General features: G+C 41.4%; 1 protein-coding gene across 2 annotated transcripts in view; it reads left to right on the forward strand.

Annotated features, from left to right (window-relative positions):
- The first annotated feature begins 7591 nt into the window (after nucleotides 1-7591).
- Nucleotides 7592-19546, forward strand: part of foxo4 (forkhead box O4) — a 51822-nt gene continuing 39867 nt past the window's right edge. Inside the window, exon 1 of one of the 2 annotated variants that reach the window (XM_072595440.1) lies at nucleotides 7592-9514. In XM_072595440.1, the coding sequence (XP_072451541.1) occupies nucleotides 9092-9514 (423 nt within the window). In that variant the 5' untranslated portion in view covers nucleotides 7592-9091. The remainder of the gene's footprint in view (nucleotides 9515-19546) is intronic. The other variant, XM_072595439.1, reaches the window with a different exon arrangement.

The following is a 19546-nucleotide window of genomic DNA, read 5'->3' on the forward strand; positions in this document are numbered from 1 at the left end:
AACTCTCTCTCTCCTACATGGAAAGGTCCATTCCTTGTCCTTCTGGTTACCTGACCTGTTCTCAAGGTCAAGGGGAGAACAGAATGGACTTGCGCCAATGCAGTGCAAGAGAGTACCACCCCAAGGGGGAAATTAATTGATTCCTGCTGAGTTACCTGCAAAACCCACGACCACAGATGGCTCCAATCGATTGTTTTTACTGTTATTATATTGTTTTTGCTTATTTTTCTGATGTTGCTCTTATCTGACTGGGGTCCTTGGTATAACTTGGTGGCCTCTAGTAAGAAAGAATTGCATTTTAGTACCTTTCTTTATGAGACATATCTTCATGCACAAAAGGTCAGTCACTCAAGCTACTCTGATTGCACACTCATTCCTTTCCATTCTAAAGGTGGGATTCCCTTGAGGGCCGTACCCGTTACTGAATCTGACACTGTTGAATGGTGGTGGTATCAACGTCGTTCTGCTGCTGTCACAACTTTTCACATCCCTCCTACTTTCCTGAAGCTGATAGTCCCCCCCCCTCCATTTAAGGAGACAACACCCACCTCCACTGGAAAGGGATGGACACATTTGAAGGCCCCGTCTCTGTTCCTCACCAATGTCACAACCATGACTACACCCCTAGGAAATATTTGTATTAAAAGCAAATATCCTTTTGGATGACAAGCTGGGTTCAGTGAATGCATTCACTCCATCCTCCTTTCCACATCTGATTTCTGAACCACTATGGATGGCAGCATACTTATTCTCACTGTTCCCAACAGGACTGTCATTAATTCTTCTTTTACCACCTTTTGGATTGGTATTCAATGCAATCATTTGTTAGCTTTCAACGGCACTTATTTCATTTGTGGCTGTCGACCTACCCTTGGGTGCCTGCCTCCTGGACTGGCAGCTGCTATCTAGGATATGTTGTCCCTTTCCTTTACCACTCCCACATGTCACCTTTTAAGGCTTCAATGCCCCGTAGAAGGAGGACTCTTACTACCTTCAGTGCCATCTAACTATCTTCTCACCTCCCTATTCAACCCTTCAACTTGAAATTGAGGGTTGAAAGATTGCCACCACTCTGAAGAGATTGCCAATGCCACTGCTTCAGCTTTTGACCTTCTTAATGCAGAGGTGGTGGCTGTTCGCACTGTGGCCCTCCAACATTGCATGGCCCTCGACTACCTTTTGGCCAAGAAAGGGGGCACTTGTGCCCTTATTGGCTCTGACTGTTGCACCAACATCCCTGACTCCAGTGAAAACATTATAAATGTAGCCGCTTATATTCGCAAAGTGGCTTCCTCTCTCCATGACACTACCCCACATTGGGATCTCTGGACTTGGATGGGTAGTTTGCTTGGCTCTTGGGCTTCTACACCCCTCCAGAGCATTGTGGTTCTCGTTGCTGTTGTTGTTTTGTTATCATCATTTTCCTAAATCTATGCTGTGTCCATTTTAAGTCACTGCTGATGCTGAATACCCATGTTTCTTCCCAGCTCGTACATTTTCCTGTTTCTGACATTCCCCCACCCGGGGATAATTTCATTGAATGTCTCAGTCCTGGTGACCCTTATTCTGACAGTTACCTGGACGACCCTGAACCTGGAGGTTCAGGGGAGTTGGTGGGGAGAGTGGCGTAAACCAGGGATTGTCGAAGGGAACGGTCCTTGAGGAAGGCAGAGAGTGGTGGGGAGGGGAAGATGGTCTTGGTAGTGGGGTCTAGTTGGAGTTGGTGACTGTGTTTAAGGATAATGCATTGGATGCCGAGAATGATGGGGTGGTAGATGGGGACAAGGGGGATCCTGTTTTTATTGTGTTTGGGGATGGGGGGGGGGTGTGTGGTTAGAGCAGTGGAACAGGGAATGGAGGTGTTATGAAGGTGTAGGCCTGTACTGTACCTTTAAGAGAGACTGGAAGCTAGCACAGACATAGAGAAGCACAGAGTGTGTGCTGAAAGAATTTAAAATGTAACATTTGACTGTGAAACTAATAGCACAACTGAGTTGCCGTGGTACACAACAAATTTGAATTTGGCCAATCAGTTTAAAGTATACCCCAAGATACCAAAATTCAATCGAATTTGAATTTAGTGTTTTGATGACATCAAACCAATGAAATGATCCAATATTTTGGGGTATAAAACTGAACATTTTGAACAGTTAGGGGGTGAACTGCCAAGAAAACCAACAATTGTAGACTGTTAAAGCCAAATAGCTCTCTGAAAGCTACCTGTTTATAAAGAATTTGTGCAGCAGAACACTGAAGACGAGTTAGAAAAAATCTGCAGAGGAAAATCTACAAAGGAAAATCAACAAAGCTGACTGGTTTTGAAACGTGATTTATTTTTTGTAAATCTTTATTAGGTTTTTTTTATCGGACCAGTATTGTAAAGTGTGAGGTAATAGATAAGTTTAAGAGAAAGGAGTTGTAAATAGTTCTCTTTTGGATTTAGAGAATAAAATTGTTAATTTTTACTTTAAATAGTGACCTCTGGGATAGTTCTTTGCCTCTCAAAATTTAACAGATTACAGCACAATTTGAGCTTCTCTCTGTGTCAGATTTAAATTAGCAGAGGGGTTTACCTCGTGTCGTAAAAGTTCGGGGTTCATCACCGGGATTTGAACAGTTTAGGTCTCTGATTCGTGTTTAGAACAGGTTTAGATAGATCCAGTCTGAGATTTGGGCAGGTTTGAATAGATTTGGGGTACAAGAAAAGACCAGTAGATTTAAACACTTATACATTAGTGTCCTTTAAATTAAATGTAGATGACACAATCCATTTAATTTTGGTGACTTGTTCTTGGTTTAATTAAAAGTGAAAAAAATGGCTCTTAAAATTGCTAAAAAGGTTCTGCGGTTTGAAGATGATTCTCAAATTTGTCAAGAAAGTTTAGAAGGAAATAGAAAGGCCATAATTTTAGAATTAGCAAAGAGGTTATAATTGGGTTTAACCAAGGACTAAAGTAAAGCTGAAATTGTAATGCAATTAGTCAAACACTTAGGTGTGTCAGAGAGACAGACAAATGCAGTAGAGTTAGAAAAACTTAAATTGAGAAAAATGGAGTTAGAAGATAAACAAAGAGAGAGAGGAAAAAGAGAAAGAAGGTTCTTAGCTGAGTAGCAAGAGAGAGACGAAAGGAAGAGAGAAAGAGAGACAGAAGACAAAGAGAAAGAGAGAAAAAAATGAAAGAGAGAGAAAATTCTTAGCTGAGCAAAAAGAGAATTTGAATTGGAGAAGTTGCGAATTAATCAGCAAAGTCAAGTTAACAGGGTGGAGATTAAATGAGAAGGTAGTGATATATACAAATGTGTCAAAACTCTGTCATATTTGATAAGAAAGATGTCAAAGCCATTTTTATTTCATTTGAATAATTGGCTAGGCAGATGGAGTGGTCCGAGGATTTATGGGTAATGCTAGTTCAGACTAAACTGGTAGGCAGACCTAGTGAGGTATTTGCCGCGCTGTCAGATGAGGGTCAAGAGATTATGAAGACATCAAACAGGCCATTTTAAAAGCTTATGAATTGATACCAGAAGCATGTAGATAGTGGTTCAGAAGGAACCAAGTCAGACTTAGATGCAGAGTTCGTAAGAATTAGACATACTCATTTTGATCGATGGGTGTGAGCCTTAAAGATTGATGAGCTTTATGAGGCTCTAAGAGAGATTATTCTGCTTGAGGAGTTTAAAAACTCACTTCCAGAGATGATAAGAATTTACATGGAGGAACAGGAAGTTCAGGAAGTGAGAAGGGCAGCAGAATTAGCAGATGAATACATGTTGGTGCATAAGACAAGGTTCTGGCCAGAATTTCATCCTGTGAGGGATAGAAGTTGGGAGAAGGGGAGATCCTACACTACGAAACAAAGAGTAGAGAGCACTGGTAATAGTTTACCACAGGTTAGAAAAGAAGCCCAAGAAGGTGCAAAGGACATGAAATGCCTCAGGTGTTTCCTCTGTGGTAAAGTGGAGCATGTAAAGTCACAGTGCTGGTTATTAAAGAAAGGCACTGTGGGAAAAGTTGTGGTAAAAGAAGCTAAGCCAGTGGCATTAGTGAAGGTAGAAAAAGAAACCCCAAGAAGAGCCGAGGAGCTGCAGGAGAGTGCACAACCTAGGCAGGAGCTGGGTATAGAGTTAGTGCCTGATCGTTACAATGAATTCGCTTCTGTGGGTAAAGTTTACTCAGAAAGAACGGCATATTTTTTTACTCCGAGATCATTTATTAAACATGCCACATTACCAGATTCAAAAAAGCCTGATGGCTGCTAAATCCATAGCATGTTATTTTAGTAAACTTTGCCAAATACACTCTGAATACTTCCTCATGACTGCCTTTGTCAATATTACTTTTCCAATTTACATGAATATTAAAGTCACTATTGATTAATGTATTGCCTTTTTAATGTATCCTCATTCTCTCCTGATTTATTGTCTATCCTACAGTATAGCTACCACTGGGAGGCTTATAGACTACTCCGATCAATGTCTTCTCCCTCTTGTTAATTATTAATTTAACTAATATGGATTTCATATGTTCTGACCCTAGACTATTTCTTGTTTTATTTCATAATAACAAAGCTTCCCACTCCTTCCTTTCATGTGGTCTCCTTCCTATTGGAAGATTGTTGTGAAACTTGGAAAGGGTTCAGAAAAGATTTACAAAGATGTTGTCGAGTTTGGAGGATTTGAGCTGTAGGGAGAGGCTGAATAGGTGGGGCTGTTTTCCCTGGAGCATCAGAAGCTGTGGAGTGACATTATAGACATTTATAAAATCATGAGTGTCCTGGATAGGGAAAATAGACAAAGTCTTTTCCCTGGAGTGGTGGAGTCCAGAATTAGAGGGCATAGGTTTAGGGTGAGAGGGGAAAGATATAAAAGGATCTGGTAATGTGGCATGTTTAATAAATGATATCAGAGTGAAAAAAAGTGCTGAGGAAACAGTGACCTTAATATGATAGAATTTAGCATACAATTTATGACTTCATGGAGCAGCACAGTGACTAATGGGCAATCTTTTTACACAGAGTGTGCTGTGTGCATGGAATGAGCTGCCAGAGGAAGTGGCGGAGGCTGGTACAATTGCAGCATTTAAAAGGCATCTGGATGGGTGTATGAATAGGAAGGGTTTAGACGGACAAGGGCCAAGTACTGGTAAATTGGACTTGATCAGGTTAGGATATCTGGTTGGCAAGGGCAGGTTGGACCGAAGGGTCTGTTTCCGTGCTGTACTTCTCTATGACTCTATGTCTGCCCTTGGAAAAGTCATATGCCCTTGAATATTTACTTCCCAGCTTTGATCTTGGAACCATGTCTCAGTAATCGCTATTAAATCTCTATTTGTGTCATTCATTCATTTTCTCCCCCAAATATTGTATTTTTTCTGCTGTTTAGAACTCAAGTAGTGCTACTCTTTAAACTTCACCAATTTGATATCTTTGCTTTAGTGATGTCTGGTGCTGTTCAAAGCATGCCTTTCTGCACGTTCTATTGAACAGAGTTGATCCACTGGTTTGATGGTACTGGTAGAGTGGGGAATAACATCCGCTATGAGTTACTGTTTGAGGTTGAGTATGATTCTGCTGCAACCGATAGACCGCAGTGCCTCATTGATGCTTAGTTTTGAGTTGCTATACGTGTTCAAAATTATTCTGATATAGAATGTTGGCAATGTCTCAACCAACTATCCTCAATTTGGTAAAGGACTTCACCTCCGCTAAAAACTGCATGGTGGTAGCTCGTATTGACACCATTATGGACTGATACATCACAGTAAGGTTGAGATTTTCCCTCTTGTGGTTCCTTCACCATTTGCCGCAGATGCAGTCAAGTCCTTTAAAACTTCACCAACTTGGTCTGTGGTGGTGCTACTGAGCTACTCTCGATGATGAATACTGAAGAGCCCACCAAGTGCACAGTCTGTGCTTTTTGTGGTCAAAAAGTATGGTGCTGGAAAAGCACAACCGGTCAGGAAACATCTGAAGAGTGGGAGAATCAATGTTTCGAGTGTAGGCTCTTCATCAGGTGTGTATGGGAGCCCAAGAAGGCTGAGAGATAAATGGGAAGTGATTGCTGGGGGGGGGGAAGAAGGTAGCTGGGAATGTGATAGGTAGATGAAGGCGGGGGGGGGGGTGATGGTGATAGGTCGGAGTGTATGGTGGAGTGAATAGGTGGGAAGGAAGATGGACGGGTAGGACAGTTCAAGAGGTTAATGCCGAGTTGGAAGGTTGGGTCTGGGATACGGTGGGGGGTGGGGAGATGAGGAAACTGGTGAAATCGACATCCTGTGTGGTTGGAGGGTCCCAGGGGAAAGATGAAGCATTTTTCCTCCAGGCTTCAGGTGGCTAGAATTTGGCAGTGGAAGTGGTCCAGGGCTTTTATGTCCTTGGCAGACTGGGAGAGGCTGTTGGAGTGTTCGGCTACAGGGCGGAGGGGTTATTTCGTGTGTGTGTCCCAGAGATGTTCTCTTAAATATTCTGCAAGTTAGTGTCCTTTCTCCCCAGTGTAGAAGAGACCACATCGAGAGCAACGGGCACAGTAGATGATGTGTGTGGAGGTGCAGAAAAATCTCTGTTGGAGCCTAGGATGTGAGGAGGGAGTGTGCGCACATGTTTTACACCTCTTACAGTGGCAAGGAAAGGTGCCAGGTGTGGAGAGTGGGTTGGTGGTGGGGGGCATGAACCTAACAAGGGGTCGTGGAGAGAATGGTCTCTGCTGAACACAGACGGCTGGAGAGGGAAATATATCTCTGGAGGTGCTTTTATCGCTCTCAGTGCTACTTGGTAATCATGTTGAAATACTGATTCATTAGCCATGAGATGACAGTAGATGGCAATGAGTTAATTTTCTTGCTCATGTTTGACCTGATGCCATGAAGCGCATTAGTCGACAGACGAGCTTCGAAGCGCTAAAACACACATACTTGGTCATTTGTTACACTATCGTATCTGTATTTATTACGTATTTGACACAGCCATCATCCGCCTTTTTTACTGGCGCTTGCGTTTTGAGATCCTGTTTTATAACGTTGCTAACGAAAACATTGGGGCATTTGTTCGGTTGACTTGACAATCACAACAAAAGCACGCTTTAGTCGTGATTCGAGGATATCCACGTCGAAGGGGATTTTTTTTAAAAAAGGACGTCCCAGCGCCTCCTGGGAGTTGTAGTTCACCTCTGCCTCCACGGCGATAAACAGCATGGGGCAAGCTACCGTTCAGGACTACAGCTACCATAAGACGTCGCGCCATAGGGCGACGTTAGCTCGCACCGTGGCAGCTTTAGGCTGTAGACGGAGAGTGAGAAAAATAAGAAACAGGAGTGGCTGAGATTGTAATCCCATCAAATACAGAGGATCTTACAGACTAAATGTGACAACGATGAATCAAGTCGGCAAGTGATCGGACCTCAAACTGATTCATAACACAGCTATGATTTTCCTCCGGCGTTGCATGAATCTAAGTTTTTGTTGTCGCTGAAGGCCGGACCGTGAGGAACCCTGGGACACGTAGTTCCCCGGGTGTCGGCGTTCATATAAGCACCGCGACAGCTGTTTTCTAAGGACTACAATACCCGTCATGCATTGGCGGCTCGCCGCCATCTTCCCTTCTCGTTTCTCCACCCCCCCCCGGGCGCCATTCCCCGTTGCGTCAGGCGGTGATGTTTACTACGCCATGAATACGCGTCAAAAGAAGCCAAACGGGTGAAAACAGAGAGAAAGGTGAAAAGGAAAAGAATATTCATATTGTTTAAGGGCAGAAGAGGAAATTTTAGTACTTCCAATCGACATCCCGGCTGTGATTTGGAATCATTTCCAATGAAGTTTGGCGGTGGTCCCGGTGGAGGCCGCCATCGCCAAGGTGTCCGGTAGACGACGCAAAGCTTCCCCCGCCACTACTCTGTCCCCCTTCTCCTCCTCACAACTTGGAAGCAGAGGTTTGCATCTGCAGTGCAATTTTTCCCTTCGCCCGTCCTCGTCTTCAAGATGGTCGCTTGGAATGGAGGCGCCTTGTGGCCGGGCCGTTCAACGGGGCACCGACCAGGACTCCGCGAGTGAGGCCACTGGAAGAGGCTCCTTCTTTAGGGAAAGGCAACGCAGCCGCTCGGCCCTGGAGACTACGTTCCATCCAGTGGCTCCTTGAGAAACCCACACGCCAACGCAGATTTTTGGAAGATTTTTATGCACATTGATTAATTTTCTTCTAGTTTTGTCTCGAAACTTTTTCCTCCCCTTTTTTTAAGCCACTTTTGTGAAGTGAAGTATCTGACGAGTTCTTAATCCTGCAGAAAGGGAATACAAAGCTATCAGGAATTCATTTTCACTTGTTCTTTTACACTGCCTTTTTACATCAAATGAAAGAAGATTCCATGCTCCATGCGCGCAAAGGTGCTGCAAACGCACCATTTTGAAGGTACTTTTTATACAAGAAGACAACGACGCTTTTTGGGAATTGCACCGATTTTGTGAATTCTGCCGAACTTAGCAAAGTTACTGGCTGCTATAAGCATTTTCTGTGTATTAAAATATTCTTACCGAAGATCGCCATGACAGGTGATGCATATGATAAAAGATAGTTTCATGAACGTCGCTTTCAAAACTTCTATCTGATTCTGCTGGCATGTTGACACCTTGCAGTATTTTATGGTTTATAATAAGCAAATCAGATTTTCCGTCGTAGGAAACGCCAAAGTGTTAAATCGTATCTGTGCTTTGAATTCAGAGCATGTGTAAATACTGGAATGGACTTGACAGAACCTATTACAGTATATGTCAGTTTTGTTCCTCTTGGTTGGAATTACATTGTTTTAATTACTGGGAACTGAAACTGACCATAGTTTCAAATCAAAGTTATAACTGGTGAAAAGTGCCAGCATATTTGCTTGCGTGCTTTTTGGACTTTCTGAATAACCAGGAGAATACCTGGATTTTTTCCCTACAATAAAGATGCAAAATTGTTTTAATTTAAAATGTGGAACATTTGAATGAAATGAAAAATGCATGCATTTTAGAGGATTTTTGCCATGGCCTTTTATTTAAGAAGAAATAATAGCCATTGTATCTGATTCTAAAGTTTGATTTATTTTGTACAATATTTTATCAATTATGGCTGAAGAAACATCACCGGCTGAGATTGATCCAGATTTTGAACCACAGAGCCGGCCCAGATCTTGCACTTGGCCTTTGCCAAGGCCAGATCTGACAACTGTCAAACAGGAAGATTCTGCCTCAGGAACCCCCACTGAAGAAGAAAAGCAGGATGTTTCTGATCCTAGTGCTGTAAAATCAGAGACTGAAACGGGTCTGAATGCAGAGGTGTGTACTCAAGTTGGTGCAGCAAATGCTCAGCGGAAAAGTTCTTCTAGAAGGAATGCCTGGGGTCATCAATCTTATGCAGACCTCATCACTAAAGCAATTGAGAGTTCTCCTGAGAAGAGATTGACTCTGTCTCAGATCTACGACTGGATGGTCAAATCTGTGCCTTACTTCAAGGACAAAGGAGATAGCAACAGTTCAGCTGGATGGAAGGTAAGGGATTTGGGATTGGGGCAATTTGGTAATTTATCTTGAATTCGCAGATGTTATAATTTGGTTCCAAATTAAGAATTTACTGATATTCTTGATGGCACAGGATTAATCATGTTTTCATACTGCATTATAGTTGATGATCAGCATTACTTTGGTTATGTCTATGATTCTTGGCAGCTGTGACATCTGCAAATGTTTAACTGTGGGCTACTTTTTCAGTTTGTGAGCTGGATTTTACCCTATTCGAAAGCATTAGAATAGCTTCTTTGTAAATAGGACAAGGTCGGTCTGCATGAATATCCACATCATTATCATCTTGTATCCAGCGCACACCACTCATTGAACGTGGAACCATGCATTTGTGCGGATGATTTCAAACCTGTGGGCTGGATGATTGCAAATTCCGAGTGTATGTATCAGGGTTTACATTGGTTGCTGGTACTTAACAAATGCAAAACCTGATCTAACTATTTTATGTACTGATTTGATTAACCAGTATCGGCACAGATTTGTTTCTTGTGCATACCAAATATCCACCAAGGTCCATGCTGCCTGTCTTTCCTTAAAAATTCTGTCTGAGTGATGCTAATACCCATTTAATGCTTTCAGTTAACTCCTGAGAGACTAGGAATGATTTGCCTTTTTTCATGTGTCACATTTTACAACATCAGCAATCATGGCTTTTATCAAGGACCATGAAAGTCAATATTTCAGTGTTCTTAACATGCATACTTGTTTTCAAGCTGTTGGAGTAGTTCTTCCTTTTTTTTTTCCCCTTTTTCTCTGCTAACTTTTTTTTTAACCAATTATTGTCAGATCATCTTGTTTCTCTCTACCAAGAATATCGCCAAAGAATTGTAGTGTGTCTTAGTGATAATCTCAAAAGTTTGTACTTGTATGCCTGCTTTGTGTAGAACTTCAGTATTATATGGATTGTCCCAAATGATCCTCATCGTATACCTCAAAACTTGCAGCTACTTTTCAGTTGCCTGTAATTTAACTTCACACGTCTGCCTTGTGTGCACCTTCCATATCCAGACAAAGTAATCTCGATTTGTTTTCTATACAGATGTTCTTATTTCTAAAAAAAAGTCTGACTTTTTTTAGGAACGTTTGTTCTGCAAGTGTCATGTGCAGCTGAACCATTCTTGTTTCTGATTTGATATTAGCATGCTACGCAGAAAAGAAAATAATACTACCTATTTTATTTCTTGGTGACTCAGTGGTTAGCACTGCTGCCTCAGAGCGCCAGAGACCTGGGTTCAATTCTGCCCTTGGGCGACTGTCTGTGTGAAGTTTGCACACACTCCCAGTGTCTGCATGGGTTTTCTCCTGGTGCTCTGGTTTCCTCCCACAGTCCAAAGATGTGCAGGTTAGGTGAATTGGCCATGCTAGATTGACCATAGAGTCAGTGATAGCTAGGTTACGTGCATTAGTCAGGGGTAAATATTGGGGAATGAGTCTTGGGTGAATTACTCTTTGAATGGTTGGTGTGGACTTGTTGGGCTGAAGGGCTTGTTTCCACACTATAGGGATTCTATTAAAAAATTCTATAAAAATTCTTATTCTACTGTTACCTAGATATCTTTTCATGTAACAATGTGTACTGTTTTGCTGCAGGGTAAAGGTAATCCATACATTTGTTAGTCAGAGTTGTCTAGAATTCTTCCTGGATTTTTCTCTATCTGTCATCTCCAATTATTCATATTCAGTCTGTCTACTGCAATTCGTTGAGAAGAAATTGAAGACTGCAGATGCTGGAGATCAGAGCTGAAAATGTGTTGCTGGAAAAGCGCAGCAGGTCAGGCAGCATCCAACAAACAGGAGAATCGACGTTTTGGGCATAAGCCCTTTTGGGGGGCAGGGGAAGAGATGGGATGAGAAACTGTTGTGGCACAGTGGTAGTATCCCTACCTCCAAGTCAGGAGCCTGAATTCAAGTCCCACCTCCTACAGAGATGTGTGATAACATCTCTGAACAGGTTGATTTTAAAAAATGCAAGAAAAAAAGAATGAGCACAGGTGCAATGAAAAGGTGGGAGACTGAGTGAGGTTTTCATTCAGAACTGGTGGATTGAATGGCTGCCTACAGTGCTTGTAGAAGTGCTTAGTTGAAATAGTTCAATTGTGAGAGAAGCACTCCAGTTCGCACATTCTCCCTGTGTCTGCATGGGTTTCCTCTGGGTGCTCCGGTTTCTTCCCACAGTCCAAAGATGTGCAGGTCAGGTGAATTGCCCATAGTGTTAGGTGCATTAGTCAGAGGGAAATGGGTCTGGGTGGGTTACTCTTTGGAGGGTCGGTGTGGACTGGTTGGGCCGAAGGGCCTGTTTCTACACTGTAGGCAATCTAATCTAATCTAGTCTAATCAATCATCGATTTCAGGGGCTCTTGTGTTGCAGTAGTAATGTCCCTATCTGTGAGCCAAGAGACCTGAATTCAAGTTCCACCTGCTCCAGAGGTCTGTAATAACAATGTGTCTGAAAATGTTGATTTTATTCATTCATGGGATATTCTGTAGGTAGTCTTAACATCGTTGAGGAGGGAATTCCAGGAGTTTGATCCTGTGACACTGAAGTAGATTTCCAGGACAGAATAATGAGTTAGAAAATTTTTTAAAGAAGTGATGTTTGCAGTGTTGTAGAAGTGTTGCAGTGTTGCAAAAACAGGGGTTTGTAGTTTTTGATTTGGTTGGTGGAGCTAAATTAGTATAGCTGCATGCAGTGAGCCCAGAAAGGCTGTGATACCCATTTATTCAGTCAGATGAAAAATAATGTAGATGGGTGATTACCGTGCAAAATGAAGTTCTGAGGAGTGGTGGATGTGGGTACAATTACAACCTTTAAAAGATGTTTGAATGGATACATGAATAGGGAAGGCTTGGAGGTATATGGGCCAAGAACAGGCAGGTGGGTCTAGTTTAGTTTATGATTATGTTTGGCAAGGACTGGTTGAGCGAAAACGTCTGTTTCTGTGCTATATGACTCTTGAGGGATAATTTGCTTAAAATCAGTCTGAAGACAGTCCAGGGTAGACGAGCAGGATGCTGGAAAAACACAGCAAAGCCAGGCAGCATCAGGAGGTGGAAAAGTCCAGAACAAGCTACACCATCATGGAAATGATTGGTTACAATTTATCTTTGTATTTATTTGTTGGAAAAGTTAGTTGCAATCCGTATCTTGTTTGGTTTGCAACTCACTGAGACACGATAATTTATTTTAGCTATCGTTAGCTAGGCTTGCACCTGAAGGGAATTAAAAGCCTAACTTCTTCAATCACTATATTAAATGTGGCTTGTATTGAGCTGCCAGAAGGGGTGGTGGACGCTGTTATAATTACAACATTTTAAAAGGTATTTGGGTGGCTGCTTGAGTAGGACTAGATTGATTTGGGGCTAGATTAACATGGGATATCTGGTCGGCATTGACGAATTGGAGCAAAGGGTCTGTTTCCATTCTGCACATCTCTATGACAATGACTCATTGTGATTTTGTGAGGGAAGATTACCAGTTTGAAATCATTGGGAGAATCTACAATGATGCAGAGTTTTGTGCCAAATGCAATGATCAGATTAACTGGTAAGTATTGAAAAAGTAAACAGAACCATGGACAGAGATGTCCACAATCAGTAGATGGTAAATGAACATTTTACATCTGAGAATAACTGGAGCTGAGGAGAAATCTCCAGAGCACTATATCATACGTATGGATAGCATTTCTAGAGGTAAATAACTTTAAGAATGGTATATCTTCCAGAAATAAATAACTTTATGAATGATAAGTCTTAAAAGATAATCCTGTGGGGAATTAAGAATAAGCTTGGCTGCATAAACCCACCTAATTACAAACAATAGTGTTAAGTTAATTGCATTTGTGCTTGTTTTTAAGTCTTTTATATAGAATACAATTGGCTTTTTTTTAAAAAATCAGTCTTTTTGTACTTATTGGTTAAAATGTGGCATTTAGACTATTTAAAAATGTTAATATTGGGTAACAGATCACAGCAAAATACTATAAAGTATTGCTTTGTGTGGTAGATCAAGAAAGGTTATTGATCATGTAGGATCCAGTTCAGCAGTGGCTTCTTTCTGATTGTGGTCACACTTGATTTATTAGATTTTTTGAAGGAGAACGTGTGGAAAATTATTTATCTTTCAATATTGCACCATGCAACTGAATATTGTCATAATTTGAAACCTGTACCATACTGCTATGTGGAAGAATGATTCCCAAAGTCAGGTACATTTTGCAAATGCTGATAGATCTCTTGTGACATTACTTGTGGAATACATATTATCTTTTGAGGGCAGAAGATATCAGAATGAGAATAATGCAGTGTACATTCTGTTAAGATAAAGTTGTGTGTATTTTGACTTATTCCTTCAAAGATTACCAGACTAATTTACAATAATTGGGCAGTGTGTTGAATTGATACTTGGTTGAGAATGTCTGCTTCAGCCTTGAGATTAGAAAGCCAGCAACCATTTCTTTGTGTGTTTTGCATAATGCAATGTAGTGTCTGAGATTTGATGGCATGCTTGCTTAAATACAACTCTTGGATAAATTGTTTAGCTGCTTTTAAAAGTGCAGGCTTTCTCGTGAAGCTTGGATATTGAAATGATGAAGCTGTATGACTGTCATTAGCCCCAGGTATTGGTATTGATGGCCTTCACTATTAGTTGATGCTTTAAATGCATGAACAAGAAGATACATTTTAGAAGTATAGAAAAATGGTTGCAAGAGTAGGCCATTTGCCACATTGACCCTACTCAGCCATTTAGTATGATCAGAACTGATTCACAGTGTGTAAATATGGCTTTGACAATCTATCTCCACTCTACTCGACACCCTTTGCCCTTAGAAGTCTATATTTCTGAAACTTCTTCAGTGATTGGCCCTCTGCTGCCTATGTGTTAGAGTATTTAATTGGTTTACCACACCCTGAGGGAAGAAATTTCTCTTTCTCCTTCGTTGTATTCTGAAACTTGGTACCTTGTTTTGGATCACCACCAATGAGACCCCATTTTCTTCCAAACCCTAGTTAATACAGGACCAGATGATTAATCTGTCGTCATATAGTAAACCTGCTATCCCAGGAATCAGTCCTTCACTGTACTCCTTCTATTGGAAGTATTTCCTTTTTTTGGTAAGGTGACAAAAGTGTACACACTAAATCAGCTACGACTCAACAAGGCTCTCTACAACTAAGCTAAGACATCTGTTCCTTTACATAATTTTTTTGCAATGTGGGCCATCGGATCACTTTTGCCTTTTTAACTAACTGTTTGTTACAAAGATTAGTGTACATTTAGTGCTGACACTTCTATATATTCTCTCTCATTAATCCATAGACAGTGAAGATGGAAATTATCTCTAATTAGACATTAGCAAAACATTTTCTGCTGTGGGGGAATTTATGCGTATTCCAGATGATTGGGGAAATAAATGTGAAATTTGCCATTAATGTTATATGACAGACATGAATTATGTTTCATGTTCCCAAATAATGTATGCTGATGTACTATAAACAGCTTCAGTTACTTTTTAACTTCTTTCCATCTTCATCTTGACAACTCAACCTCCTTTACAAGCCCTCGATCTGCCTGTTCTTTTCTTATTCCCTCCTGGGCTATAGGAAAGGATAGCATTTGTTACTCTTTCCTAATTGTCCTTGAACTCAGCAGCTTGCTAGGGCATTTCAGAGGTAGACTAGTAGGAGACTGGAAGAACACAGCAAACCAGGCAGCATAAGAGGATGGAGAAGTCAACGATTCAGGTGTAACACTTCTTCAGGATTGGGGGTGGCTGTAAGGAGAGGAAGTGGGGGGAATTTGTGTGGGGTGAGTCAGCGATAGGTGAATACAGGAAGCGGGTATGACCTAGTTGGTCATAGTCATAGAGATGTACGGCACAGAAACAGACCCTTCGGTCTAACCCGTCCATGCCGACCAGATATCCCAACCCAATCTAGTCCCAACTGCCAGCACCTGGCCCATATCTCTCCAAACCCTTCCTATTCATAGACCTATCCAAATGCCTCTTAAATGTTGCAATTCTACCAGCCTCCTCCACTTCCTTTGGCAGCTCATTCCATACACGTACCACCCTCTGCGTGAAAAAGTTGCCCCTGAGGTCTCTTTTATATCTTTCCCCTCTCACCCTAAACCTTTGCCCTCTAGTTCTAGGCTCCCTGACCCCAGGGAAAAGACTTTGCCTATTTACCCTATCCATGCCCCTCATAATTTTGTAAACCTCTATAAGGTCACCCCTCAGCCTCCGACGCTGCAGGGAAAACAGCCCCAGCCTGTTCAGCCTTTCCCTATAGCTAAAATCTTCCAAGCCTGGCAACATCCTTGTAAATCTTTTCTGAACCCTTTCAAGTTTCACAACATCTTTCCGATAGGTCAGAGGAATGGAACGGATGGGGAGGGGCTGGAAATGGAGTCGGGGGATGGGAAGGGAGGTGATTTGAAATTGGAGAACTCAATGTTGAATCCTCCGGGCTTAGGCTGCCCAGGCAGAAAATGAGGTGATGTTCTCCAGTAGGTAAAAACAATGACTGCAGATGCTGGAAACCAGATTCTGGATTCGTGGTGCTGGAAGAGCACAGCAGTTCAGGCAGCATCCAAGTAGCTTCGAAATCGATGTTTCGGGCAAAAGCCCATCATCAGGAATAAAGGCAGTGAGCCTGAAGCGTGGAGAGATAAGCTAGAGGAGGGTGGGGGTGGGGAGAAAGTAGCATAGAGTACAATGGGTGAGTGTGGGGGTGGTGGCTGCACCGTCTGCGTGGCTGGTGGTGGGGTGGGTTCCGAGGCCAGGAGAGTCTTCTGGAATGTTTGAGGAGTGCTCCTTTTCTACCTATCCACTCCACCCTCTCCTCCTTGACCTATCACCTTCATCCCCTCTCCCACTCACCCATTGTGCTCTATGCTATCTTCTCTGGTCATGAAGTTCTGGAACGTGACTTGAATCCTGAGCTTCTGGCTCAGAGCAGGGAAACTATCCACTGCATCTGAAAGCCTCCCTAGAAAATGTAGAAATTAAAAAAAATGTGTTGAATGACCAGTTCCTTTCAAAGCTCGACCCCAAATCATTTGTTCCCAGCACTGTAAAACCTAAGCTACCTTTTAACAAAAATGTCATGCACAGGATGTGGGTGTCACTGGCTGTGCCAGCATTTATTTTCCCTTCCTAGTTGCTGTTGAGTAGGCGTGGGTTAGTTTTCACCTTAAACTGCTACAGTCCATTATGTAGGAAAGTCTACAATGGTGTTAGTGAGGGAGTTTCCTGCATTCTGACTTTGTGACACTGAAGGAATGGCAATATATTTCCAAGACAGGTTGGTGAATGTCTTTGAGGGAACTTGCAGGTGTTTGTGTTTCCTCACCCTTCTAGATGGGAGTCGTCATGCATTTGGTATGTACTATCTAAGGAACATTTGTGATTTTCTGTAGTGACTCTTGTAGATGGCACGCATTGCTACTAATGAGCATCAGAGATGGAGGGAGTGGATATTTCTGGACAAAATGCTAATCATGTGGGCTGCTTTCTTGATTAGTTGAAGCTGTACTCATCCAGGCAAATGGTGAACATTCCATCACACTTTACACTTTGCAAATTCAGCATATAAGTTCATTGCTGCAGAATTCCCAGCCTCTAACCTCTGCTTGCAACCACTTCATATGGCAAGTCCAGTCAGTTTCTGATCAGTAGTAATGTTAGAGAGGATTTGGCGGTGGTACTGCCATTGAATGTTTAGCTGTTGGTTAGATTCTGTCTTGTTGAAGATGGTCTAGGTGTGTGTTGCATGAAGATTACTTGTACCTTGTCAACCTAAACCTAAATGTTGTCCAGATATTGTTGTGTTTGGGCATGGACTGCTCATTATCTGAGCAGTTGTGATGAGTTGTGAATGTTGCTATGCGTTGTGCAATTATCAGAGGACGACCTCATTTCTGACCTTTTCATGGAGGGTAGATCATTGATGAAGCAGCTGAAGATCGTTGGACCTAGGACACTACACTGAGGAACTGAGGTTGCTTGTATTACAGTGATGTTGTCCCTTATGCTGAGTTGTGAAGCTTGAGTTCAAATCCCACCTGTTCTTTCAGAACAGATTGATTCTAAATGCCCTAAGGAGCGCCTGCAGAGATCTCCTGAAAATGAGATGATTGATTCTGGCCAGGGTTTTGTCATTCTTCAAGAGTATGCAAAATTTTAGGAACATAAAAGCAGGAAAAGCCAGATATCCATAGCATGTTAGTGAACATTTATGGAGTGTGAAATGGGTTCACACATCATAATTGTTGTTTTCAGCTCCAGGTTCGTTGGCTTAAAAGGTTAACTATTGTTTCTTTTTTTCTGCAGTTGCTGCCTGATCTGAACATTCCTAACAATTTTCTTTAAGATTTCTAGCATATTGTAATCACTACTTTGCCTGTATTGATTTGGAAATCCAAGTTTGGCATCACACACTCCTAGTTTGTCATATCCTCTTCTCCAGGCTTGATAGTTGTTTGCTTTTTGCAATTCAAAGTTTTTTTCATCAGTAAATGTCTGAAAAGTGGAGATTTCTTTTATTCTCGCTGTGAAACATTTGATTAAATTGCAAAATTAAAAATTGAGAAGATTGATTTGGGTGGATATAGATTATTTTGCTTCAAAGTAGTCTCTTGAGAACACTGGCCCCTGTTCAGCCTTTTCAAGTCATTGAAAAATGCATGAATAGGTCTGGCCAAGGCTGGAATTGAAATTTGAGACTCCAGTACAGCTTCTCTAAACAGGCTTGCAGCTGTTGGTTATGTAACCAGCAAAAAGACTTGCTGGAAATGTATTGCATTGGACTTCCTGATGTCTATAAATTTGAGGAGTGATTGGTAAGTCAGCATACATTGCATCCAGCAGTGTTGTTAATATAGTTAGAAGACTCCCTACATGATTAGTAAAGATTAATCACAGCTTAAGTTGTGCAACTGTATGAAAGTTGCTCAACAAAGAAGCCTCCCAATTATTTCAAAAATAATGTTTAGTGAAATGTGGCAGCATCTGCATCTTTTGATAGAAATCAAAAACATTAACATTTAAGCTCTGGTCACTTCAACTAAGTGAAAGAAGGTAATTTGTCAACTCCAGATCCTTCAGTTATTTCAGAGTTTAGAGCCAGTTCTGATGAGTTAGGAAGTTTTAAAGAAACTGCGAAGTAAGTCAGAGATTGGTTACAGCACAGAAGGAGGCCATTGAGTCACTATTGATGCAGCCTCTCTGTAAGACCATCTCTGCTAGTTTCATTCTCCCTGTCTCATCTCTGCAATGCTTAATTTTCTTTTTAAGTTAATGAATTTATTGCTATGCCTGTTTAAAGTCTGTAGTGGGCCTCAGGTTTCAATCCCATCCCTGGCCATATGGTGCCCATATTTGTTAATAAGTTGAAAAGGCTGTAAAGGGTCCAGGGTACTAAACAATACACTTTTGAAGGATAAAGTCCCTATCCAAATTTAGCTTTTGATTTTAAAATTCTGATGCTAAAATAAAAACATTTACAGTTAAATTTTGAGAAAACTAAATACGATCTGCAAGAGATATATTTTCTTCTAAGTTACAAATACAAAAAGGGAAAGATGAATGATTCATAGTTAAAGAATGCTTTAGATCAAAGAAAATGGCTGTTTTAAAAAAAAACAAAAATGGCAAGTCTGAAGATTGGGAGCATTTCGGCACCCAGCATAAGTGAACCACGAAACTAATGAGGAAAGGGAAAAGAGATTACAGCAAGCAATTAGTAAGGTGATTGGTATATGACATTAATTTCAAATGGATTTGAGTTCAGAAGTAAGTTGTCTTGCTGTGGTCATGTCAATCCTTGATGAATCCTCACCTTGAATTTTGTTTACTGGTTTGATCACCTTACCTTTGGAAGAATGTACTCCATATAGAGAGGGCACAAAGGGAATTTCACTGAGTAATGGTGAAATTGTTTTATGTGGAGAGATTGAGGAAACTGGTTCTGCATTCTCTGGAGTTACAAAGATCAATAGAT

This window comes from Chiloscyllium punctatum, chromosome 25 (genome assembly GCF_047496795.1).
Source record: "Chiloscyllium punctatum isolate Juve2018m chromosome 25, sChiPun1.3, whole genome shotgun sequence".
NCBI lineage: Eukaryota > Metazoa > Chordata > Chondrichthyes > Orectolobiformes > Hemiscylliidae > Chiloscyllium > Chiloscyllium punctatum.